The sequence below is a fragment of the Emydura macquarii genome, unplaced genomic scaffold, assembly GCF_026122565.2.
Source record: "Emydura macquarii macquarii isolate MOO-44397 ecotype Brisbane River unplaced genomic scaffold, CSIRO-AGI_Emac_v2 contig_1876, whole genome shotgun sequence".
NCBI lineage: Eukaryota > Metazoa > Chordata > Testudines > Chelidae > Emydura > Emydura macquarii.
Genome location: NW_027132013.1, coordinates 28,141,323 through 28,168,397, shown reverse-complemented (window position 1 = coordinate 28,168,397; position 27,075 = coordinate 28,141,323). Strand labels below are relative to the sequence as shown.

Genomic DNA, 27,075 nt, shown 5'->3' with positions numbered 1-27,075 from the left:
TAGCACAGTGGGGTCCTGGTCCATGACTACAGCTCCTATATGCTACAGTAATACACATAATTAATAAACTTACTTGCTCATTTGTAGGTTATTCTAAACAATTTTTTCTTTTGACAGTATATTGGTTTTTAAATAATTAACTTATCTGTATGAATTGGATGCTGATGTTTGTTGCTGATCAGCACAGAGGGGGACAGGAGAAATCCCATCTACATCCAAAATGAGTAATCATAGAAGATAGGAATTATCCAAAACAAATGTGCTAAAGGAGAGTCAAGTTCAAAAGCTGAGTAAAAAGGGATCTTGATGTCACATTATTGATCCCTGCCATATGAGCGCCACAGTTCAAAGACAAAACATCTACTGAGAAACCTCACTTGGAGATGTGACATTTCACCATCCTATGTACGGAACATTGAACACTCCTTAAAGCTAGTTCTGTGTATATTTGAGTCTAAAAGCTGCAGTGCTCCAAGACTCCTATGCACGAGTAGCACTGATTGTCCACAATGGCTGCAGCCTCCCCTTTGCCCTTTCCCAGATAGTCACTTAAAGTTCTGAACCAGAGATGGGGATGAAAATAAGTTTAGGAAAATGTCTTGGTTTTCTCCAGCCTCAAACTTTCTAACAGCAAGATCTATTAAACTGTGTAGTAATTGCCTATGGGTTGTGGAAGCTACATGTTTGAGTCATTTAAAACTGGTACAAAGTACTAGCGCAGGGGTTCTCAAACGGGGTTGGGACCCCTCAACGGGTCAGAGGTTATTATGGGGGGGAGGGGTTGTGAGCTGTCAGCTCCTGCACATGCCATGGCTGTAGCTGTTAGCCATTCATGGGGCTGACAGCCAGAGCCCTTCCGAGAAGGGTGGCCGGAGAGCAGAAGCTGCTGGCCGGGTGCTCTGAAGGCAGCGCTGCGCACAGAAGTAAGGAAGGCATGGCATGAGGAGGGTGGCATAGCATGTGGGGGCATCACTTTTTGGGGGGTTGTCACAGCCTGAAATATTTTCAAAGGGGGTCCCAGGAAAAATTTAAGAACCCCTGTACTAGAGAATATACTGTTCTTAAGGACTAACAATGTGGATGACGCTGTACAAGAAACAAAATACTGAAAGTTCCTGCTTCAAAGAGCTTACAACCTAAACCAGATAGACACCAGTAAATAGGATGCACTGGGAAGTCCAGAGAGGTATTGGCTGGAGGAAAGAAAAGACTGGACACTAGTACAGCTTTCTCTGGAAATTGAATTTGTCAACACTATAAAATGCCTAATCTTTTGTGGACTGTAGAGTGAGAAATTACATCCTTTCCCTCAACTGTTATAAATATTTTTCTCCCATATACGTCTAAAAGGCATTCACTACAAGGACTTGGAGAACTTTCATCCTTTTGAAACACTTCCATAAAAATTGAACATGGAGGGCCAGATCCACAGCTAGTGTAAATTGACCTAGCTCCACAGATGTCAACAGAGCTACGCAGATGTGTGCTAGCTGAAGATCCAGCATATTTTGACTAGTAATAGTCTTTGGTGTGTTCCCTCTATCAATCAGAGATAGTCACTGATACCCTAGTCAAATCCATATTTTACATGCATCCTCCTATAAAGTAGATTTTCTTTTTTCAGTTCAGTTGTCCAAAGTTAACATGCAGAGTTAAAGGAAAGAAATAAAATTGAGGGTCAATAAATTATTCTGTTTAAAAGGCAAAACAAAGCTTTAGTTAAAAAAATCTAATTCATATTCTCGGGAAATCTCCTACGGAAAACGTTAAATTATCATCTGCGGTTTTATGTTTGTTACAACCACAATCAGCTCTAGTTAACTAAATTAGCATTTAGTATTCTAAAAAGCAGTAACAACTCTTCTGTGCTTGTTATGTTATTAGCTCCTTATTAACATAATTTCTGTTGCCAAGCAACTGTAAAGCTTCTGTGCCATATTAGATGGAATTATGCCAAGATTATTTAAAATCACGAAGATCAATCCCATTTTAATAGAGTAAAACGAAGCTAACTGCTGGGTACTTTATCAAATAGAAATGTCAGTGTTCAGTTCAGGATGGTAATGCTTAAGAGGGGGAGGGGACCCAAAAATTGAAGGATAAAAGGAAAACAAAATGCCATTTCCAGGTGAATCTAGCAACATAAAACTAAATGATAAAGATAATTTGCATGTGGGTGTGCATTTACTTATAAAATACGTAACTGCCTTTGAGTCAGAATTGTTAGTTTGTGTGCATTAAGCTGATTTTTCTAAGCTTTCCCATCAGTAGCAGCATGATTTGAACAGGTGGGGAATGCTGACCTCATATATAATGTCTGACTTTATTTTGTTTTTAAATGTCTGTTTAATAAAGCATTTGCCAGGTTGGTAAGATTTGATGACTGTTGTACCCTATGTTTGCCATATGGATTGTTGGAAGATCAAACAGGAAGCTTTATAAAACCACAAAATGCAAGGAAATCTAATCAGGTCTTGATTTGGGCTGCAGTTTAATACCCTGATACTGCAAAGAAAACTGTGGGCAAACCCTTCTAATCACAAGGAGATGTGCTGAAATTATTAGGGTTCCAAACAGGCCTGGGTGGCTGCCCACATTGTTTTCTTTGCAGGACTGGGGCCTATGGTAATTACTGTGGCTCTTTAGATTAGAATGAATTTTAGTCTTCTGAAATATGATGGATTTTTTAACTCTAGATCAGTGTTTCTCAAATGGGATTCCGCGGAACCCCAGAGTTCTGTGGGCTGAGTTGAAGGGTTCCGCGAAGAAGCGGAACCATGCCGCTGCCGAACAGCTGTTCATGCGCCACCGAAACAACCCTACACCGCGCCGCCGAAAAGAGGAAGATTTCCTCGACTTTTCGGTGGAGGGTATGGCATGGGCGCGCAAAGGTTCTAGGGGGAAATAAAATTGAGAAACCCTGCTCTAGATATTGCTGTCCATGGCAAAATTAGTGTGATCCAGGCACAGGACTGAAGACCAGGAACTCCTGAGTACTGATCTCAGCATTGATACTGACTGCCTCTCTGTCTTGGCAAATCTCAGACCCATCTATACAGGATTATTTTAAAACTTGGGTTTACACCCCTTTGTGTCTTTATTGATGTATAAAGTAGGCCTGAAAGGTGTAGAGTATTTTTCCCACTTGTCCTTTTATCTTAGAAGTATCAGAAATCTCAATTCTGGTCTTCCTTGGTTCTGTCAGAAGGCTTATTGAGGATTTCAGATGGTGCATATTGCTAGTCTTTCCACTGTAACTGACATGATGAGGGTGCTGAATCTTTATACAGACTTTCTTTCTCCAAAATATTTAGTTACTGAATTTAAGTACACGTTAAAAACAAATTGTTTAAAACAGTCTGAATAAAAATCATTTGGCTCTTATGGTGATGTTTCACTATTTCTCATGTCTTCCAGCCTGGATGGACTAATAGGTGGTGGTTTTTAATAAAGGCAGGGAAAAACTTGGGGGGAGGGGAGGAATGAGGAGAGCAGAAACTGAACAAACCTTTCAGAGAAGGGGCATAGACTAATCTTTTTCCCTTAGTGGGTGACCTTTAACATATCTGTTTGACAGTCTATAAAATAGGGATATTTACCTTCTTGAGGGTGCTGTGAGGATCAACACATTTTTCTTCAGTTTTGAAGAGGAAAAGTGCTACAAAAGTATTCTAATCTACATAGTAGATGCAGCCAAATTTAAATGTGTTTAATTTATTTTGCAAATCACCTACTGGGAATTGTATTAATTTCAGGGTGTGGTAGAGAGGGAAGTACATTCAGAGACTGCCAGCTCTATCCCCAGATTCATATCCCTATTATAAAAATGTATATAGAGCATTAATTCAAAAAGTCCCCAAGTGCTTCTCAAATTATAATATACTGACTGTACAAGGTGTGCTTATAAATATATTACTTAGCCCAGCACTGAAGAGACAGCTGGTTAACAGCAAACAAGCAATACTATATAGCAGTTAACATTTATTTTGCTGAGATTAGTCCTGCTTTGAGCAGGGTGTTGGACTAGATAACAACCTCCTGAGGTCCCTTCCAACTCTAATGTTCTATGATCAGGAACTGAAGAATACAATAACCATTTGAAATTGCAGGTAGAATTTGTGGGCAAAATGAAATATTTAAAATTTGGCCAAGACCCTAGGGTTACCACTCCTACATGTTTTGCAAAGCACCCCAGGATCTCTAACGGTGTGGTCAGAAATTTGCTTTTTTTTTTTTTTTTTTTTTTATTCAAGTGAAATATTTTGCTATGGGAGTACTGCATACAATTCTGAGCAATTATTTCCAGTATAATTAATCAGGCTTCCAATTGCAGGATCACATCAAATAGTTATACCAATCCATGTTATCCTGTAGTACATATAGTATGGGATGCTCATAATGGAATGAGATGTACATTTTGTATAGCCCTTATGATTCAAGTAATTACCACTCTGAGCCATTGTAACAGGTAGAGTTTTGTTCATCAGAAGACGACTGACATGTAGAAGAGCTCTGCATGCATCTATCCATTCCAGCAGGTATTTTAAGTCTTTCCATAGTTCTTCCCTTTGCTCAAGCTTTAGTGTAAAAAAACACTTGGGGACATGTATTTAAGGAAGCTGTTTCATGCATCCTTTTTTTTCTAATAAGTTTTAGTGTTTGCTATTTAGGATTACAGGTCTGTAGTGAGACCTGAAGGGACTAAAAGAGATGAAACATGAATAAGAAAGCATTGTTAGCACTAGGAAAAAACACATTCGGTGAGCAGAAGTAAAGATCTTGGGCAATGGACTGATACTTTGCTGATAACAGAAAAGTTGCATACAATATAAATTTCAGACTTAAGGTCCTCACAGCTTCACAGGAGGCAGCCTTTATTGCTTTTTAAAGCACAATATAAGGATTTGTCATGAATATAAGTAAAAGATATCTTAGGTGTTTGCTAACATGTTCTAAAACTGTAGTGCAGACAAGACAGGTAGACATTAACTACAAAATCCTAGCCCCACACTTCAATAGAAAAACTTCCACTGACCTCTTGGAGGCCAGGTTTTCATCCCTAATACATAAGATTGTTGAGCAGAAGCCTAGGCTCCCCCCGGGGGCTGCTCTTCTTTTGGATAAAGGGTAGGTTTTAAAAACATGGTAACATTTTAACAAATACACTTTAAAACTCTAGTGGTCACTTCTACCACTTAATGTAAGTTTAAAATACAACTTGCCCTGCTTACACGAGCATGCTTAAAACATGCTTATTACCATGTTTGCTAACACTTTTAAAATATCTTTTAGTTTACTCTAGACCATCCCTAGGCTTCAATTCAATGAGCTTAGCATGTGTTAAAGCCTACACTACTAGTTTTGGAACATGTTAGTTGCAATTTTCAAATGACATCTCTAAACCCTAATCATGATCAACCGAAAGGTAGACTTATCTGGGAGAGAGACAAACTAACAATCCCCACACACACGACCCTACATAATGGCTCTCAAACCCCAGTATGCTGTGCTCCTTGTAATGCTAGAAGAAGCCACTGTGGAGAGTGTGAACAGTTCACATTTCCATACCCAATGCACATTCATCTGACAGATAAAACATGATTACCCAGTGACCACCACTGGAACCTTCATCCTTTCAGCTGCTGACCAACCAGGCTACTCTGGGAGAGGAAACATCACACTTTCTGGACTTAAAAATACTTCAACGTTGAACCTAAAGTATTTAAAATCAGATTACATTTATCAAATGTGTTTAGCCCTTCCTGTGCCGCAGATTGCTGCCTGCCTGATTCACAGGTTAAGTCAGCAAGTGTCAGAAAAGTGACACTATAAAAATGGAACTGTCCTCCTTAAGATATCTATTGCCTGTGATTGTTTAAATCAGACCCTAATACTACTGTCAGCACCACAGAGCCAATACACCTGGGGAAGAGCAAGTTAGGCTCTAGTCTACCTCAAGCAACAACAAAATTACGTTTCAAGAATCTTTGTTACTGACAGAGATATAAGAGCAGAAAAATCACAGCTTGAGTTTCAAATCACAGCTTGAGTTTCAAATCCCAGCTTGAGTTTGCAGGTGCCAGTTGGGAAACCTTTCTTTTGACTCGTAAATTGAACGGATGTGATATGAAAACATTGGATTCGATGGGCTTTTTTTAAGAACCTTTCCTGGTTCTCTAGTTGCTCCCTCATGTTTCATTCACAGGATGCATCCCATTCATCCCCACTCTATCCCTCATTGGGGTTCCCATTCTGGGCCCCTTTCTCTTCTTCCTATCTCTTAGTGACCTCATTCAGTAATGTGGTTTTAAGTATCTTTACACTGACACAGATAAGCCCAAGGAGGGTTCGAACTCAGGGGCAAGCCTATGTTCTCCCTCCCCCCTTAAGTATACACACATCACACTAACTCAGGGCTCAGACCCAGGATCTCAGGACCTCACAGCAGTGGTGTCTAAGCCTGAGTCAAGCTGAGACCCAGGACTCAAGCCCTATTGCTTTGTAGTGTAGACACCGCCTCGTTGTCCTCTGAACAGGCAAGTTTTCTCACACTGCATCTGAACAAAGGGCTAAAGTCACCATATTTTGGGAAGCCACTAGGAAGTCTGGGTTATGGGTGGTTGGACTCAGGCCCACATAATACAGTGTAGACATTGGAGCCTCAGGTTCAGACCCAGGATTCAGTAATTCTTAACCTGGGGTTACAAATGAGTGTAGATAACCGAGGGCTTGAGTAACAAACCCAGGGTCTACTAACCTGAGTTCTACTAACCCTGGGCTTACCTTGCCTCAGGTCTACCTTTCCACTCCAGACTACCTTCATTCCTCCCAAACTAAAATTAAAACTTGTCTTTCTGAAAACTCCTTGTGGATGTCCAGCAATCACTTTCAGCTTAACATAGCCAAAATTGAGCTCTTGATCTTCCACATAAATCCCTCCCCACTTCCATTGTCACTATATACAACATTACCAGCCTTCATAATCTGTGACCCAGCCTCCTCTATTCACCCACACTTCCAGGCTTTGTCTAAATCTTGCTTTTTCTTCATGCACATCTCCTAGATCTGGCCTTTTCCCTCTGTTCATACTGCTAAAACACTGATCCAGATCCTCCTTATTTCACATCTTGTCACTCCAACTTGCTCCTTTCTGTTATTGACCCATGTAATCTTGCTCTTCCCTTAAATCCATTCACTGGAGTACTGCAAAAATATCATTACTTCAGCTACATTGCATCCCTTCACTGCTTTTTCCCTTTTCCCACTGCATGACACAAACAAGTGCAAACTACTTGTCTTCAATTTTAAGACTACTTGACCTGGTCCTGCCCTAATTATCTCTGATATGGCATAGGGCTGTCAACTCCCACCTACAAACCACTAGTGCTGCCAGCCTTTATTGCCCATTAGACACAAATCAATTTTCAAACATTTTTGTCTGCATGCAATACCTAACACAATGGAGATGTCCTGACTGGGATCTCTAGGTGCTATTGCAATAATTAATGGCATAGCATAATGTACAGCATGACTTTTAAAGCATGTTGTATGTCGTCTTTTGGAACTATATGCTGAATTTTCATAGCAAAGAGCTCTAATGCTTAGGATTACTTGGTGAAAAAAATTCCCTACTGTGCTTCAAATACTAATTTAATAAAATGTGGATCTCTAACATTAAAGTAAAACATTACACGAATTCAGTATTGGATTTCTAGGGGTTTTTAACTAAAACCTTGCAAATCAGTTTTCTAGAGTTCCTTTCTGAGATGCAGAAGGAAGACCAATTAAATCTGGAATAGAATTGTGATTGTCCAAGGTAACTGGGTAGCATGCAATTTCAGGAAGTTTGGACTCACTTAGTCTTAATTGACTTGTACTAATTCAGTGTCTATCTTTCTTTTAACCTGATCACAGAGCAGAATTTTGTCTCCCCATCCCTTCTCCTAAAATACTCCTGTGAAGGTGCTTTGCAAAACATTTGTAGTTAACCACAAAAAGAACCCTCTGTAAGCAACATCTTTAAGTACATTACCTAGCTGTAAGAGCTCATTTCATGTCTTATTTAAATACTTTACTGTGAAGACCTAAGATATTTTAAGAATTTGCACAGCATCTACAGTGTCAAGGAAAACAAAACCTAAACTATACAGAAAGACTATTACTATTTGTATAAGCTCAGTGAATGGAAGAGAGTGAGGTGCCTTTGCCTTATTTAAGAAAATGCGTGTATTTCTACAATACAGCACAGTTCTCTCTCACAAGCCCTTCTATAAACCTTATGATTATGGCTGCATATGCATTATCATTCATTTAGGATTAAAATATAATTATGGTGCACAATATGCATACTGACTAAAAAGCAATATTGGATGAAATCCTGGCCACAGAAGTCCATGGCAAAACCCCCATTGACGTCAATGGGGTCAAGATTTCACCCACATTTGAAATAAGTCACTGCAACCATTATGCTAGCTTTTAAAATATAAAATGCATAATCCTTTTTTATAAAAATACAGGTAGAAATTGAGATGAGATTGGTTAGGGAGCTAAGACTTAAGCCTATATACATGTATTTATTTTAGCACTTAGTTTGGCTCAGTTTTTCTGAAGAGAGATGCATAAAATATCTACCAATATTTGTGTAAGAGTGAGGACTTCAGTGGTATAATGGATTATTTTCCTAAAAGTAGTAAAAGTCAGTGTGTAGTTTAAAACTGGATTGAGGAGAAAAGCAGAAGGAGCAAAAGCATTGTTGGTTCTATTCTTCTGTAAATATGTATTTTTTTTCCTGCAGATTCTTCATAATCAGTAAGTAACAATGCATGCTTTCTTCACTAGGGTGTTGAGGATTAGTCATTGTTTGTACAGTGCTTTGAAGAGGTAAAGCACCATATCAATACTAAGTATTTAATGCCTATAAATCCTTCGCTAAAAAGAAACCCATCAAACTGCAACTCACCCTATGCGTATGTACAAATACAACTTCCCCTGCTCTGTCTGTTTCTTGCAATTGATACCAAGTAGTGGACAGTTTAAAAAAAAAATCAATGTCCTACTCAGCTTAATCTCCATTTGAAAAATCCAGGGCTTTCATGTTTGTTTATAGCTATAAAGAGATAAACACTACAAATAAATGGGATGCCACAACCTGCTGCTGAGGACTAAAATATCCAGCACATAGCATGGAAGGCTGTAATATTAGCAGTAATAAAATAAAATGGTGTGTTCTAGAGCCAACAAATAAATACATCATTTAAAAACAAATTATTGGAAATCTTTAAATATTTTCCAACTTTATTCTTCATAAAGGCTTTGAAGTACTCCTATTTGATTCCATAAAAACATAAGAAAGTGTTTGCTAATGAAAATAGGAAGCATCTTTTTAAATGTTTATTGCATAAATTATACCTTTCTAATGGTACTCTTCAATGTAGAAATTTTGCTAGTGAAAGAGTAAAATTCATGAATAATTCATCAGCTAAAAAATATATAAGATCCAAGTGAAAAGCCCATTCTCTTTAATAACAGCTGATTGTTTTTAAAGTAACATGCATTCCTACTTGACTGCACCTAGCCCACAAAACAACTCTTGTAATTTACAACAAGAAGATATCAATACATTTACAGGGTTTGAGATATTGCACTCCATTTTGTAACAATGTTTACTTGTTAAACATCCATCCATTTGCAAAGAACTTTTCCATTCTGCACATGAAGTAACAAAAAATGAATGAAATGAAAATCACTTCATTTCAAAATGTATGTCAACTTTACTTAGGAGTGTCTTCCCAGAAAAGAATAAACTATCATTAAACTCAGCTTATGTTACACATTTAGAGATCCATACATATTTTTATTATAAATCCTTGATTATGCCTAACATTTCACAAATTACCAAACACTGTTACTGTCAAAAGGTCTGAAAATTAGATTTGCATGTAAATGGTTTCAAATCAGGACACTCACCAAAAGACTGAAGGCAGGTTTCAATAAGGTTCTCCAGGCTGGCGCCTTTGGCTAAGTGTCCCAAAGGCATCATTATTCTGAACTCAGTGACTGGAGTAGGATTTGATGGGAGGCACAATGAATGATCTGCTTCGGTTCAAGTGCTGTTTTAGGGACAGTGCTGCATCCTTGTGCAGGTTTCCTAAAGGAAAGAGCAACAGTCAAGCAAGAGCAAGGCAGTGACAAATTTCACACAAACCTCCTCCACAGGTTGGAAAAAGAGGAGAGATTTAAAAAGCAATTAGCTCCCGGGAGTTGGGTTGGTGAAAAACACAACACTCCCACTTGGCAAATAAACCAAAGAGACACCTCTTTATAAAAAGATATTTAGCCCTGAAAATGTGGATCTCAGAGCACATGGTGTTAGAGCTCTTTTTTACCCATATTCTGCCATCTTAATACAAACATAACAATTCCCAGGCAAAGCAATAGTCACACATAATCTAACACATCTAAATTGAACAATGTACAAAACATTGGGAAACTGTCCTCTGGATGCTTACATTTGGGCACTATAGTGAAAGTGAATGGATTTAAACCCATAGCCAAACCCTGAATAATTCTGGAAGACATTTCTTAACAGGTTTTTAAAATTAAATATTGATAGAGCTCATACATGGCTGAAATCTCAGCATAATTTTGCAAGGGAATATTTTATAGATAAATGTTTTGTTCCTTCTCTTAACTGCCCCTGTAAATGTCCAGTTAAGTTAACAAGAAAAAAGTTCAGTATAATTGTTTAAACAGCTGAATCAACATTACTGTTCAGACTTTCCAAGGTGGCCACTAAAACTGCACCAAGTGCCTATTTTTAGACATGTTTTTTCACACCAAAGGTTTTGTAGGTGCAAAAAGTTGCTGTTTACACAAACAGCATTTGAGTTTGTCTCCCTTATTTGTACAGACAAACTACAATTTTCATGCAAATATAAGATTGAGAAGGCACAAAATTATAGATATGAAGAAAATGTGTGCTCAAATTTGCATTTGCAAAGCTGCAGGCACCATTTTGAAATGCCTTTGAAAATATGGCCTTATAGTTCACACACTCAGTGATCACTGCACTGTTCAATTAAACTGTGGGCTGTTTCAAGGGATGTAAATTGCATCCAAAAACCCTTCCTAAACAAATCACTGACAAACAGCTAAGAGAGAGTGCTAAAAATCATGCATATTTGGGGTGAATTTTAGTGATCCTGGAACAAAACTTAACATAGTAAGTAGGCGTGCAGATCTCCTTCATGGACGGTTCTAACCCTGGAGTGACACTCCTCTATGTGAAACTTATGTAATGTCATCCTGTAGGTTCAGGTGCAAATATAAAATACTTATTCTTCAATATAGCTTTCATAACACAAGCATGTCCTAGATATTAATTAATGAAGCCTAACAACAGTCCTGTAAGGTAGACTTTTAGAGTCAAACTGTTCCTGCTGTAAACGTGTTCTATTACCGATAGAGAAGACCAGGTGCAGACGGAGTGATTTTGTGTCAGAGCTGAAAGTAGAATTCAGGCATTTCTGACTCCAGGCCTCTGCTCCAAGGGTCAGGCATGCATAATTCCCATTAACTGGGAATATAGCCTTTCCCCCTGCCCCCCTAGCTCTAGCAATGACCCTCAATCCATATCTGCAATTTCTCCCACCTTACAGTGCTGGGTAGTCCACGAAACTAATTTCTCATGTCACATGTAACCGTGTTTGCAGCCAGATCACCAGAAATGCAAAGCTAGCGTCTAATGGTACTGGCTGAGCAGATGCTGAGCACCCCCATCTGGGCTGTGGCCATTAGGCTGATCCATGTTGTGTGAAAAATTGTGGCCTATCTTTTTCCCTAAATGTTCGAGTCCTCGGCTTGAGGTGGGGCCCTTGTTCTCATTTTAGGGGACTAAGTAACAGGAAGGGACTGATCAGCTTTCGGGATCCCCTTTGTCAATTCCCTTCCATCTCTCCTTCAAGCCAAGCCTAGCATTACATTGGCAGTAAAACAAAAGTTACACATAGCAGCTGTATTTTTTGGCTGGTGCCAACAATGCACTCAGAACTGAACAGTGCACTGGATGACTGGAATAAAGACAATCCCTACCCACCGAGTTTACAGCACGGCACTTTCTGCTTTTAAAGCAGGGTACATGGGTTAACTGATCCGTGGCCTTGTCTTAATTTAAAATATCTCTGCTTACAAAAGTTAGTCAGTGTGGAAGGAGAATAGAAAAGAACAGGCTTCCTTTTCACCCTGGATTTCCATTGCAAATGTTTCTGAAGGGATAACGAATCACCAGGTAATGTGAGCTGGGGGGATGACACCCCGCACTAGTTGGCGTTTCCCATGTGAGGGGACTGACACCACCAGGGTAACAGGATCTTTTTGCTACCCGCTTTCTCTCCCCCTCCTTCCCCTGGGCGTAAGTGGGAGCGGCTGTACAAGACCCCCCGCTACAGGGCGGGATCCAGACCCTGGATGGATTTCAATCTTCAGGGCACCGCGTTCCCTCGTAGGTCACTTCACTTCACCGCCTCCCTGCACCCAGCGCAGCAGCACGTCCCCTCTGTCCAAGCCGGCCGGGCCCTGGAGCCCAGCTCGCGCTGTCCCGCGGCAGGCGTGCAGCGGGCCGGTTGAGGGGCTCAGGGCCCGCTAACTGCCTCCGCCTTTCCCGGCCGAGCGAGGGGTTTCCAGTCCAACCCCGGCCCGGCCGCGCGGCGAGGGAGCCCCGGGCAGAACGAGCGAAGTCAGGGCGCGCTTACGGGTTCGCTTTCCTCTTCCCCACGGGTCCCATGTCGGGGCCAGCCTCCGTCCTGGCGGGATCACAGGGCGGGCAGGGTCACCAGCGGCAGCCGCGAGGTGGCTGGGCAGACGCCCCGGGCATGGCAGCTCTGCCGTCGCCTCCTCCTCCCCACTCGCGCTCCCTTCTCCCCCCCCCCCCGCCGCCTGTGAGAGACCGTTGGCGAGCGGCGCAGCAGCAGCCGTGACGAGCGAGGGCGAAGATCTTATCGCCAGGAGGAAGCGCTCCGCTGCCGGGCGGCGCTTCCCCGAAGCCGCCGCGCGTTGCAGGTAGAGAACCGCAGGCTCGCCGGGCTCGGGGCGGCCGCGGCACGCTCCGTGGCGGCCGGGCTCGTTCTGCGACGCACTTTCTTCCTTCCCCTGCCGGGCGGGCGGCCGGGCCGGGGGGGCTGGAAAAGCTGCAAAGCCCCGCGGAGTTTCACGCTGGCCGGAGAAACTCCTTTTCCAGCCAGAGGGGTTTGGGGTTGCTTTTTTTTTTTTTTTTTGGAGGGGGGGGGTTTGGTTCGGTTCGGTTCGGTTTTTTTCCAGTGGAAACCAGGTTTTGGTTTGGCTCTTTTTTTTTTTTTTTTTTTAAAAGTCCGTTTCTGGCAGAATTTTGGTCCTAAAGCCTGGCTCAGAAAATGTTTGACAAAATTCCCCCCCCCCCCTCTACGCCCCCCCCCCCCAAAAAAAAAAAAAAAAAAAAAAAACCCTTCAGAGAAAATGTTCACTGCAAACTAAATTCTGTTCCCGAACAAAAATCTTTCCCCGGGCAGCTGTATTCTAAACCCACTGTGCCCCTATCAGCTGATAACCTGCCCTATCCTCCCAGCCGCCTCCGCTTCCTCACCGGTACAATGGGGACAAAGATGCCTGCCCACTTCTGCCAGCTGTTTTCAGATTTATCCCTGAAGAGTTCCGCTCGCTCTCTACCAAGAATTCTTCTTCTTCTTTATATAGCACCATAGATGTGCCTGGAGCGTGCAGGCAAAGAAAAACAAAAGGGTTGCCTTCTGCGAGTCAAGATAAGCAAAAGGTGTGGGGGGGGCGAGGGGGAATTGAAGGAGGAAATTCCAGATCCATGGAAGCCCCACGTGGAGACCATATTCCATTGATCTGGAGGAGGCAGGGCTGGAATGGGTAGCCATTCCCCACACATCATCCCCTTCCATCATGCAGGAATTCCATCTTGAAATTAAATGCCCCAAACCTTCATTAACATAGTTAAGGTTGACCAGTGGTGCCTCCTGCCTTTCCAGACATACAGTAAATCCCTGAAGGGGAAGGCCACTGGTGGATCCATTCTATGATGCAGTGAGGGCTGGAGGGATTGAGGTGTGTGAGCATGCTGATTTAGCATTTCTCTCATTCAAAATAAATAATTCTTGCTCTTAGTTTCACTGTGTGACCTCATTCTTGTTTTTTATGAGACAGAGTGAAAAAAGAGGGACTGATCCAGTTTCTTTCCCATTCTGTGAGGTGACAAAACCCTTTTGCACAATCAGGGAGAAAATCTGAGTCCAAACTCACTGCATATCTTGTCTTACATAAGGAACAATCTGGTCCCAGGTTCTTTAAAATCTAAATGAAATGGGATGTATTTGAAGGTCCTGAAGTTTGTAATTTAGCAGGGGTTGGATAATGGATATTATATGACCTCAGAGTAGTGACTCTCAAAATATTCATTTCCAGTGTAAAAGGCAGGTGAGTGAGGTGGTTCAAGAAATCGTTTATCAAATACAAAAGTCATTAATTCAAGGTTTGTAGTGGCTGAAAAATTACTTTCCAACTGTTCATGGTTTATGGGAAATGAGTTGTTGAACTTCATCCAGTTCCTAGTGGTCAGGTCATATCACCATCCCAGTTAGTACTAATTGGCATCATACACAGTTCTGTCAGAAGCCCAAGGGCTGAAGGAACATACTCAGTTCTAGAGGTGGTGACTTGAAGCACATTGGTAGGATGGGGAAAGCTTTCACTGGCAGTGCCTTCCTTGTTTAGTGGATAGCTATAAATCTCCATAGGCCATCACTACAACACCTATCATGAGGAACAAATGAACTAATGATATAACTAACATGCTGAATTTTATGTCAACGATAACAGTGCATTATTTTACAATATCACATCCCCAGACTTTCAGGGAGAGCCTCAAATTTTGGACATGATCACACCATCGCCCTCTTCTTCCCAAACAACATCTGTGCAAATAAAGGAGTCTCCTTTTACCCTCTAGCACAAGTTTAAAGCAAGGGCATGAAATTGCATCACTACATGTGGGCAAAGTACCTTCTCACAAAAGCCTGATGTAAAAATGAGACTTAGTGGACCTTTCCAAATCCAGTTTTAATTGTCAAATAAAACCTCATTTTGTTAATGTCTGTCAAAATATAGAAATTATAGTTCAGATTTGGTAAAAAGCTTTCAGAGTGTGTGGAGATCTATGATTCAGACTTTCAAGACCAGGATATTCAGCTGTGTCTGCAGATAAGAATGGTTCCATACAGTAGGACGTTATTTATAAATGCAACTGGATGAAGGACTAAAGGTAAAGAGTGGCCTGTTAAGTACCTGTGATTCAGAGTTTCAAATGAAAGGACAACATTAGTCATAATAACAGTAGTGAATACATATTGTGAAAGCATATGGTGTTGTACTTTCCAGTACTTATCTAAGTTGCTCTCTAACTGGTAGATATTCCCAGAACATCCTTGATTGGTGCTGTTCTGTCCCTCACTCCACTTTTCACTTTTGCTCCTCACCATGCTGCTTGAGCCTTGAAAAACTCTCTAAGAGATCTTCTCTGAAGCACCACTTGCATGGCCACCAGTGCTTATTAATTACAACCCTTTGCTGCTGCACTATAAATAGCTCATGTCTGGGTGCTGGAATTGTGTTATTGAAGGTAACTCAGTCATCATACTGTCATCTTGTCTAAGAATGCTCAGATCCAGTCAACTTTTATAACCCAGCTGTGGTAGACTTTGATAGTGGGGTTCAGTGTCACAGTTAACTGTACTTGTATTCCTCTCCATAGTCCATCAAGGACACCCACTTATGGTTTCCATCTCCCAGCCATAATCTATTTTGGGTGGAGACCCACATCTCTTTCTCCTGACCAGGATTTTAAGAGCCCTTTGCCATCCATGGTGATATCCCCAGCAATCTAGTCTGCATAAAGGCCAGCCTCTGCACTTTGTTTTCTCTCTGCAGGTAGTGACATGTTTTTACCAGCAGTTACCACACCCCTCTTCCTAAGCGAGCACATTTATCTTAAGATAAAAGCATTACAGAGAACATAAAAACAAACAGATTTAAACACAAACTAAACAAAGCTGTTTTATATCAAAAGTCCTTTTTTTGTCTGTTGGTCTCCGGAAACCCCAGTTAGAACCACGTACTTCTCTGGAAGTGTTTACAACTGAAGTGATTTTTGGTTCCTGGAGGTTCCCCCTAGAATTGGAGTCCCTGGCCCATAGTGATATATAAACCATTCATACACTTAATACATTATGGTCCCCAAAGATATTGTATGTAGTTGCAATATCCATTACTCGACAGTAGGTCCAGATTTTGAAAAGAGTTCTGAACCTACAATCGCAGCCAAACTAGCAAGAGTGCTCAACTTCTATTTAGGCACCACAGTAAGTGGACAGATTTTCAAAAGAGCCAGCATACTGGGTGCTGAACTCTTGAGCCAATCTGATAAGAGTAACAGTGGAAGCTTCCAGGGTCTGAGCACTTTTGCAAGTCTGGCCCTCTGTTCATAGAGGACATCCAGGAAAAACTAGGTGCTGCAGGAAATAGCATTAGTAATTCAGTAGGTGCTATTCTTCTGAATCATCACTGAGCCACCTCCCAGCATGTTATCTGAAGATCACTGTGGTCCACAAGATGCCATCTGTCTGATGACAACTCAAAGGTCCTGATGAGAGCTGGGTGGAAAGTTTCGGATGGAACAGATTTCTGTCGAGAAAATTCCAATTCAACCATATCAAAGTGTTCCACGGGAATGTGTCAATGTCAAACTCTTCCAAGTTCCAATGGAAACCAGACAGGTTTCTTTCTAACTTTCTGGTGAGCTGCTGCAGAGCTGGTAGCCCTACATTCTTTGCAGCTCAGTTTTGTTTATCAGTTTTGTTACAAAAAGTCAAGTGAAATGGTATTTTAATTTTTCAAAGCAAAATGTTGGAATTCTGTTCTGCAAGAAAGGTTGAGGTTTTGTTCTGATGTAGAACTATTTTTTTGAATTTCAGTATTTCCCGTGGAATGGTAGTTCCAGATTCTGATCAGCCCTAGTCCTGACCACATATGACCCTTAAGAGAGCCTGTGACATTTTCTGCAAAAGTGACTGTTAGCCTAGTGTCTGGGTCAAATTCCAGTTTGAGCAGTTACATGCTGTATATCATTTTGGTTTGTTTACTTTTCCATTTAATCAACTTTTTCCAGATCACTCTATAAGCAAACATACACAACACATATACATACATCTGTGTTTGGCAGAAAGAGTACAGTTCAGCTTTGTGGTCAGATAACACCATGGTATGCAGATTTTATGGTACAAATCCTCTCTTGTAAAAAAACAAAACAAAAAAACAGGATTTCTATTCCCCAACAGCTTTCTAACTCAGCGCTAGTGAACATGATACTAGATAGACAAACAAGGCAGACACAAACTCAGGCAGATTCACACCCTCCCTCCCCATCCACTCAATGACCTGTATGCTAGAGATTGCATCCCTCGGTGTCTGGCTGTGCCAGAGAGAGATTTGCTGTGGGGAGATCAGGTGGGGTGGTACTGCTGCCTCCCTTTCTCAGAGGTTATCAGTGGATGACCACTTTAAAATCCAGCTGGTGCTTTAGAGGAGCCCTGGTGGTGGAGGCTACCCAGAAGATGAACTGATTGGGGTGGGCCAATTGACTCTGGGATCCATATAGTGCCAGAAAGGCTTTTGCACAGCTGTGCCCACAGCCCTGGAAGATCTTCCAACACCAGCCTGGGTTTTGCAGTCAGAACCCAATGAATGAATCAGGCCCATCTTCTAAAGATCCAGCTCACCCTAAGGTACATGTGCTCTGATCTGTGCCTGGCTTCCTCCTCGATCATGGGACTCCCACAGGTCCTGCTGTTTGGGGAAGTGGGAATAGAAGTCTAGCCACTTTCTCAGTATCAAGACAGAGCTGGAGAGAGTAGCTGCAGCTAGTGGACTTTTGAGTGAGAAGGTGACCATGATCTGCATAGTCCTGTGCTAGGTGGCAGAGTCAAGGAAGAAGGGGTGAAATCCATGAAGCAATTTAGGTGCCTAAATCTGGGGTTAGGCACCCATGTCTCATTTTTAGGCACATAAATCCCCCACTGCGATCCACAGTGCTCCTGTTGAGCCCTTAGGCTCCTAAACTCACTCAACATCTAAGTTTTTCAAAGTAAAAATTCCCTCTGTGCCCACATTTTTGCTTCTGGGCATGCACACTGCTGCCTCATTCTAGGTGTCTGGAGGCCTAGGCCCCAGAGCGATCACAAACCAGGGGAAGACTCACCCGAGGGGTTTGATCTGCTAGGAACCTTCTGATTAAAAAATCCAGCTGGAGGAGGAGATGGCAGCAGCAGCATCCACTTTATAACTTTTAGCCCACTGGTTAGAGCACTCACCTGGGCCATGGAAGACCCAGGTTCACTTCTCCCCACCCTGGCAGAGGGGGTAAAACACTTTGAACAGGGACCTCTCAGGAGGGCTCTAACCACTGAGCAATTGGATATTCTGATTTGGGAAGTTCCCTCAGTCCCTCCTATAGAAGCTGCTCCACTGTAGATTAAGAATTTAAACAGTCATTGCTGGGAGAGAGAAAGAAATGACTATCATCCAGGGGTTAGGGCATTAACTCACTGCTAATCTGGCACCTCCTCCTGGCTGCTCTGGGGATTAGCTCATCAAATCAATAACCACTCCCAGGGTTGCATGCCATCCCATTGCATCTGTCTCTCTCTCTGGATCTGTAGCCCCTCTCTCACATCAGAAACCACAGCATCATTTTCGTGACTTGGCCCTCCAGCCTGGTCACTATCTGTGCTTTCCCCCTTCTTGTGGAAATATCAAAGTCTTTCCTTCAGCAGCCCTAGGCAGTTTTTCCATTCACTGACTCAGGTGCTACTTCTTCAGTGGCTAGTAGGGAACTCAGGCTGCCCTTTACTCTGGTTCCAGTCCAGGGACCCTCAACACAGCAGTTCTGGGCTTTACCAGCCCTTACTGCTTCCTACCACTCCTGGTTCACCCTCCCTTTTTCTGGAGTACCACCGCCAAACTGTTTTCCCAGGGAGTAACTGTTCTTCCCCAACAACTACCCCTGCCTGTTGCCAGCTTTCTGGCTTTATAGGTCCCACTTGTTCCTGCCCAGCTGAACCTGCTTGCAATCATTTTCTGCTCCCTGGCTCTTCCTCCAAGTGCACCCTGTGGAGTTAATTAGGCCTACCTGGCCACCTTAACCCCTTCCAGTCCTATGTGATGTGGACATGCTATCACAGGCATCCATATGGGAGGCCAGAGACTCTGGGTTATGTCCTCTTGCTCCCCAATCACTTTTTTTTATCCTCAGCACCTCCTTGTAGTCTGGATTTAGGTGCCTATCTGAGAAAGGGGCAAGGTTTAGCACATTGGCACCTCCAATTGACTAGTTTAGGTGGGGAGTCACCTAGCTTGCTTTTGTGGATTGCAGTCTAAGGTACCCATCTCTCCCCATTCATTGTATAGGGAGTCTAGGCACCTAACTCAGGCTTGCTGGATCGCATTAGTGTTCCTGTGATTTTCTAGGTGCCTGAAAGTTAGGTGCTGTGACACTCAGCATCACAACATTTAAGTCCCTTCATGGATTTCACCTAAGGTCTCAAAGGCAGCTCCTGGAAGTGGCAAGCAGAAATCCATACAGTCAAGGGACAAAAGCCTGCATCCACAAAGGGACTTAAACCCCTAGAAAATTACCGGAACAACACAACTTTGTGGATTGCAGAGTTAAGCACCTAGTCTTCCTTTTGCAATCAACAAGGAGAGAGAGAGGCACTTTAGAATGTGAGCCACAAAAAACAGCCCTCTAGGGAGGGAACTGCCTAAATTAGCTAATGAAAAATGCAAAGGAGAGGGGTGTGTCCTAAACCCCAGGTCTCTCTCTGAGATTGGTATCTAAGACTGGGCTGCAAGGAAGTGCCTATCTCTGCTAGAGATCCACAAAGTGGGGGAAGATAGGCGTTCCTCTGCATAACTCAAATGCAGGACCTGGTCCTGTAGATGTGCGCAAAGGCTGCCTAACTCTACATGAAATAGCAACAGTAACAGTAGCCTACTTTCCTTATAACCATTAGCCCAGTAGTTAGAGAGCTTACCTGGGATGTGGTAACCTACTAGTTCAAGTGCCTGCTTTGCTTGAGGTGGAGAAGGGAGTTGTGCAGGCATCTTCCACCTCTCAGGTGAGTGCCCTAATCAGTGGACCATGGGATATTCTGATGTGGGATTTCCTCAATATCTCCTATTGAAGATGTTCCACTTTAATTAAAAAATAAATTTTAACTGGGCCAGAGAAAGAGTGAGAATAATTTTATAGGCCAGTGGTTAGAACATTCACCTCAGAGGTAGCAGATATCTGTTCAGATCCCGTCTCCTCATTAGGCGGAGAGGGACTTGAACCAGTGGTCTCTCACATCTTAGGTGAGTACCCTCACGGCTGGAATAAAAGCTATAAAGAAAGGCTCCTCCCCCCTCTATCCTCCCCCTCTATCCCATCTGTTTTGTGTGGAGTTAGGTGGCCTCTGAGCATGTCTACTGGATTGGGCCCTACATGAATTAGGTGCAGGAGCACTTGTCTTCCCCTACTTTGTGGCTTACTCTGGGGCTTAGGTGGGAGATAGGTGCCCGGACCTCTAGAGTGAGGCTGCAGTGCACGTGCCTGGAGGTAGGAACATAGGTGCCTGGGGAACTTTTATTGCAAAAACTTAAACACTGAGTGAGTTTAGACACCTACTGGGCTAGGCAGCAGCCGAGTGGGCATTTTGTGGATCACAATGGTGCCTAAAAATGGGATTTAGGTGCTAATCTGGGGGTTAGGCACTTAAGCACCTTTGTGGAACTGGGCCAAATCGACTGTTGGAAGCACTCACAGCCAAGGAGTGAAAGGAACTGTTTTGTTTGTTTGGATTCTTGTTCTGCCCTGAGAGGCGAGTACTTTTGTATAGCTCGAGAGCTACACCATGCCACCGCCACCACCAGAGGGAGACCGTGGTCCAGTATAAAGAAACTGAAGCACAGAAGATGGAAACTGAGGCAGCAGCACAGCTACTGGTAGAAAGGCAAGCTGCCCCCTCACACTCACTAGGTTATATGCATTCTCCTGTTGAACACTTATCAAATGTACAAAAGTCAATACATATTAGCTCTGACAGTACATCTACACACAATTAAACACCTGCGGCTGGCCCATGTCAGCTCACTTGAATTGCGAGTCTGTAAAATAGCGATGTAGATGTTTGTGCTCAGGCTGGAACCCTAGCTCTGGTACCCTCCCCTTGTTGGGGTCTCAGACCTTGGGCTCCAGCCCGAGCAAATACACCACAGTTCTACAGCCTGCAGCCCAAGCCCCACAAGGCCAAATCAGCTGACCTGGGCCAGATGCAGGTGTTTAACTGCTGTGTACACGTACCCTGACTGTCCAACTGTCTCAGAAGACATCCAAAATCTTTGTACTGTATAAACAAAGTTTCAGGTAAAAAAAAAAAATTGGAGTTGGAGGACAGAAAACAAAATTCAGATAAACGGGGTTTACATGTCCACCATTAGAGACAAGAAAAACGATTGGGGTAGAAAGTATCACTGAAAACTAAAGAGAAAAAATCCTTGTTTCTTATGCATGAAGATTCAGAGGGGGATGTAGCGAGAGGTCCCAGTTCAATAATGTTGTTTGAGGCTAAAAATCTTCCAGGATGGAGAACAAAGCAAAGATCTTCCAAAAGGCTCATGATTCATCCAGTGCAGATTCATATTCTTAATCTACCTAAAATTCTACAAAAAGCTGCCACATATTCTCATTATTGTCCTACTAATTTAATCTAACAATATACATTTCAGTGAATCAGTTCTTATACATGATATATGAGGCGTAGTGGGACCTTCTGGATCATAAGTGCTGTACACAATTAAGTCATCCTCAATGTCAACTCCAATGATAAAGTAGCATACTATCCTCTTATTGGTTAAAATGACTTTTTTTCCCAATTAAAAATGTTTTTGTTCTGAAATATTCTGACAGCATTCACACCTACAGTAAATTATGATTGGAATGACACCTTGCTCATCTGAATCAGATTAGAACTCTAGAAGTAATTTGCCCATATAGAGGAAAAAATCAAACAAATTCACATGCACGTACAGACAAATATTCTATATAGAAAAATGCAAAGAATAACTGTGTCCACAGTGTAAATGGGCAATACACACTTTATATAAAGTGTGTGGTGTCTCATCCAACAAATAAATGAAGTAATATGATATGCTTTACTCATTCTAATGTCTTTAAGATCTTATACATATTCAAGGAAGTCTCTGGAGTTTTTCTTAAAAGCAATAGGAATAATTATCTAAAGTGATTCTCACTTCCAATGAAAATACTCCTAGTGTTCAGCACAAGTAACTAACTACACTGGTAAATAAAGACTGTTCCTTATTTAAAATAGGCTTTATTCTTATTTAAAATAGGCTCCCAAACACATATTTAAAAAAAACAAAACATATTCTATGCATGGTTGCATTTATGTACATGTTGCTGGGAGTTATGTACATACTGTTGGGTTACTTAGGGAGGTGGTGAAATCTCCAACCTTAATGGCTTTTAAGGTGCGGCTTGACAAAGCCCTGGCTGGGATGATTTAGTTGGGGTTGGTCCTGCTTTGAGCAGGGGGTTGGATTAGATGACCTCCTGAGATCCCTTCCAACCCTAATCTTCTATGATTTATATGGCAGAATAGGATAATAGTGTACGATACAGGCCTCTACCTGTCCTGAAAATAAGAGCCATTGTGAAATTGCAGCTTAGAGATCAGGGTGTGTGTGGGTGAGTGGCAGAAATGCATGTGTATTTCAGCAAATGAAAATCAGAACCAAAATTATTTCAGAATATTTCTTTGAGTAGCTTGTTGTCATTTCACCAGAACACAAATAATAGCATAAACACAATATTGATTTATAATGATAGCTAAATGACTTATTATATTTCATGAATTCATGTCTGATTGCTACATTCATTGTAAAACTAACAGTTTTTGAATTTTTCATTTTTGTTTTTCGCAAGTTTCCAGTACCAGTAAATCTTGATGACAGGTGTTTTTACAACACTTCTCCCCTCGATTCCCCGCAAAAAGAAACAACAAGATCTACACACTGTACAAAGCTTAAAACTCACCCCCTTGCTGGGGTTTGGCTTTATTAGCAAATAAATTAACACTAAGATAACAAGATTCATCTCAAGCCTCCTCCTCAGTTTGTATGCTCTTCGGGTTCCTGCTGAAGGACTGCCCAGCCCACATCCTATATCCTCACTCAGTCTAGTCACTCATGTGTCCCCTATATTCAAGTGGGGTAAAGAGCCACCTGCCTGAGTCAACAGGACTTACTTAGGGTATGTCTACATTGCAGAGAGAAGTCGATTTATTTTAAATCGACTGTCACCCGCCGAGTTTTAGAAGTCGCAGGAGTGTGATCACACCACGCTCCTTGCACCGGGCTCTTGTGTCCCCACTCACCACACTTGGGTCGATATTCAAAGCAGTGCACCGTGGGTTGCTATCCCACAGTGCAACTAGCTGCAGAGGCTTTTAGGAAGGTTGTCATCCTCCCATGATGCAACGTGCTCCCTCCCCCTCCCTTCTTGTCCCAAACAAACTGCAAATGCTTTTTCATGCCATTTTTCTATGCTGCATGCACGCCATTGCCAGAGAGACATGGAGCCCGCTCAGCTCTGCCCTATCATTATGAGCATCACTAATACCTCATGACTTATCCTGGATTATTTTCAAAGGCAAGACAGGAGCTGCAGCATGGAGAAGAGTGGTAGAGCGAAACAATTCTTGTTTGCTGCAGGCTGTCGCATCATCGTCAGTCCATGGAGCGCCACTTCTGGTTCCGGGAAACAAGCAATGACTGGTGGGATCGCATCATTATGAAGGTGTGCGATGATGAGCAGTGGCTTTAGAACTTTTGAATGCAAAAGGCCACTTTCTTTGAACTTTGCATGGAGCTGTCCCCAGCTCTGAAGCGCATGAATACTTGTTTGAGACCAGCTCTGACAGTGGAGAAACGAGTAGCCATCACTCAGTGGAAGCTAGCAATGCCAGACTGCTACCGGTCAGTTGAGAATCAATTCAGAGTCAGTAAATCCACCATTGGAGCTGCTGTGATGCAAGTGTGCAGGGCCATTAATAGACTTCTGCTACAAAGGGTAGTGACTTTGGGAAACATGCAGGACATAGTGGACGGGTTTGCCGCAATGGGGTTACCAAACTGTGGGGGGGCAATAGATGGCACACATATCCTTATTCTAGCACCTGACCACCTTGCCACAGCATACATAAACTGGAAGTGATACTTCTCAATGGTGTTGCAGGCCCTTGTGGATCAAAGGGACGTTTCACCAACATCAATGTGGGGTGGTCTGGAAAGGTGCATGACACTCACATCTTTAGGAACTCAGGTCTGTTAAAAAAGATGCAATCGGGCACTTTCTTCCCTGACCAAAAAATAAATATTGGGGATATTGAAATGCCAATAGTGATCCTGGAGAATCCTGCCTACCCCTTGTTCCCTTGGCTAATAAAGCCCTACACCGGGCACCTGGACAGCAAGAAGGAGCGTTTCAATAACAGGCTCGACAAGTGCAGAATAGTGGTGGAATGTGCATTTGGGTATTTAAAAGCCAGATGGAGAAGTCTACTCACTAACTTTGACATCAGTGAAAAGAATATCCCAACAGTTATCTCTTCATGCTGTGTGCTCCATAATCTGTGTGAAACAAAGGGTGAAAAGTTTCCCCAGGATTGGGTCGTGGAGGCTGATAGGCTGGCCTCAAATTTTGAGCATCCAGATTCCAGTGCTACGCTCAGAGCCAACCATGGAGCACTTTGTCTACGGGAAACAATGAAAAACCGGTTTTGCAATGAACCACAATAATGTATGTCTCTGATGTGCCTTTCCTTCCCATTCCCCCACCCTCGCACCAGCGGCCCCCTCCCCTTCTTTCCCTGCCCAAGCTATGAATGAATAAAGACAGATGTTTTTTAAAGCTGCAAAGTTTTATTTGTGACCCATTTCAGTGGGGGGAAAGGAAGATAAGTTAACACTGTAAGTGTCACTATGCAAGCAACTGTGGTTGCATACAGTTCTTAAAGGGGCCGTCACATCTTTCTGCTCTTCTTAAGATATCCATGGAGGATTCACGGAGCATATCTGTGCACATAAATAGTCTGTTCTGGGGGTAATCCTCTGCTGAAGTTTCCAATATACAGGAAGCCCATCCCCTCAAAAACACAAACTCCTTTTAAGAAGCTGGACTGGGGACATAACCGCAAAAATGGGATTTGCCACACACACTCACCAGATGTGCCTTCCCTGGATTCTCGATCAATCCCACTGTCCTGTGTGTGGCTGGGCTGCTCTGGGGTAACAAACAGGTCCTGGCTCTCAGGGAGAATGGATACCTTGTTCTCCTGCCCCTGTTCTCCTGCTCCTCCTCCTCCTCCTCATCCACCGAGTCCTCCTCATTCATCCTGGACTGGGATTCTTCAGAGGTATCGATGTTGCGTGGTGGCACAGTGGTGGGGTCACCGCCGAGAATCGCATGCAACTCCTCATAAAAGCGGCACGTCTTTGGTGACAAGCCAGAACAACTGTTGGCCTCCCTAGTTTTCTGATACGCCTGCCTCAGCTCTTTGATTTTAACATGGCACTGCTGCTTGTCCCTATTGTGGCCCTTCTCCACCATACCACACAATATCTTCTCGTAGATATCCACATTTATTTTACTGACTCAGAACTGAACCAGAACAGACTCTTCGCCCCACAGACCGATGAGATCCAAGACCTCTGGTTGACTCCATGTTGGAGCACATTTGGGCCATACCATGCAGTCACCATGAGCGGTTCAACTACAAAGCTTTCTCTATGCTGACCAAACCAGAAATGGGAATTCAAAATTTCCCTGGGGCTTGAGGGAAGGAGATATTTCTTGTTTACATGGCCATGTTGCATCAGAGTGTGAATGTCCAGAGCAGTCACAACAGAGCATTATGGGATATCTTCTGGAGGCCAATGGCATCAATTTACATTGTGCTCTGCCTACACCAGTGTTTCTTAACCTGGGGTTTTAGAGGGGTCGCAAGTGCAGAGCTGGTATTGGGGGTGGCAAGAAAGGCAATTGCCTGGAGCCACAGGGGCGCCATGAAACTAAGTTACATGCCTCAGTCCCGTGGGGGTGGGACTCAGGCTTCAGGGGTACAGTAGTTTGGAAAGGTTAAGAACCACTGGCCTACACTGATGCTAATTCGACCAATGGAATTTGACTTCAGCGCTACTCCACTTGCAGAGGTGGTTTTATTAAGTGACTTTTACCGTGATTTAGGTCAGCGGAACTGATGTGCCAGTGGAGACGCATATTTTAGGGGGTTGATGTAAGCGATGTTACGTTGACCTCCATTGCCAGTGTAGATCAGAACCCTTTCCCAAGAGGATCAACCTTGTTAAAAGGGCGGAGTTTCAGGCAAACAGTGCCAGACTGTTACATAACCTCTTGTCTTTATTCTATGGACACTTAGTGATAATGCAAATATTAATATTATAGTCAGGGCTAGTAGCACCACCCATTATTAAGGTTGCCCAACACTTCTCATTCTAAAAACCTGTTTTCAGTTGATTGTAATTTTGCCAAACTTTAACAATTTGGGCTAAAATAGTTCATCCCAGGTGTCTTCCGCAGGCTGAAGTTTTATGGAAAAATTCACCAAAACCAGTTCAGTGGTTTCAAAGAACAAAGTTAAAGGAAAACACATTTTTTTGCCTATGTTAAAAATTTGTATTGATCTTTTTCTTTTGAGATGCTCCAGCACCACCATGCTTTGGAGCAGAGACTTGAAATTTGGCAGGGGGGTGATCTTTGTGTCAGGAATGTAACTTTTACCATCCCTGTGAAAATCTTCCCCAAACTAGCCCAGTTATAAGCCTTTGAAAAATAACAGTTTGCACATATTCACTAGACATTTGCTAGAGCTTCAGAACTAAATTCAC

At 42.6% G+C, this 27,075-nt stretch overlaps 1 protein-coding gene and 1 long non-coding RNA gene across 2 annotated transcripts in view; one reads left to right on the top strand and one right to left on the bottom strand.

The window, feature by feature from the left end:
• RASGRP1 (RAS guanyl releasing protein 1) overlaps positions 1-12,887 on the bottom strand; it is a 67,377-nt gene extending 54,490 nt beyond the window's left edge. The window contains 3 exon segments of the mRNA XM_067558046.1: positions 9,967-10,071; positions 10,074-10,147; positions 12,750-12,887. Coding sequence (XP_067414147.1) covers positions 9,967-10,071; positions 10,074-10,147; positions 12,750-12,781 — 211 coding nt within the window. The 5' untranslated portion in view covers positions 12,782-12,887.
• Positions 12,888-12,971: 84 nt separating this feature from the next.
• Positions 12,972-27,075, top strand: part of LOC137159707 (uncharacterized) — a 62,448-nt gene continuing 48,344 nt past the window's right edge. Inside the window, exon 1 of the long non-coding RNA XR_010921703.1 lies at positions 12,972-13,056. This is a non-coding gene — a long non-coding RNA (uncharacterized lncRNA). The remainder of the gene's footprint in view (positions 13,057-27,075) is intronic.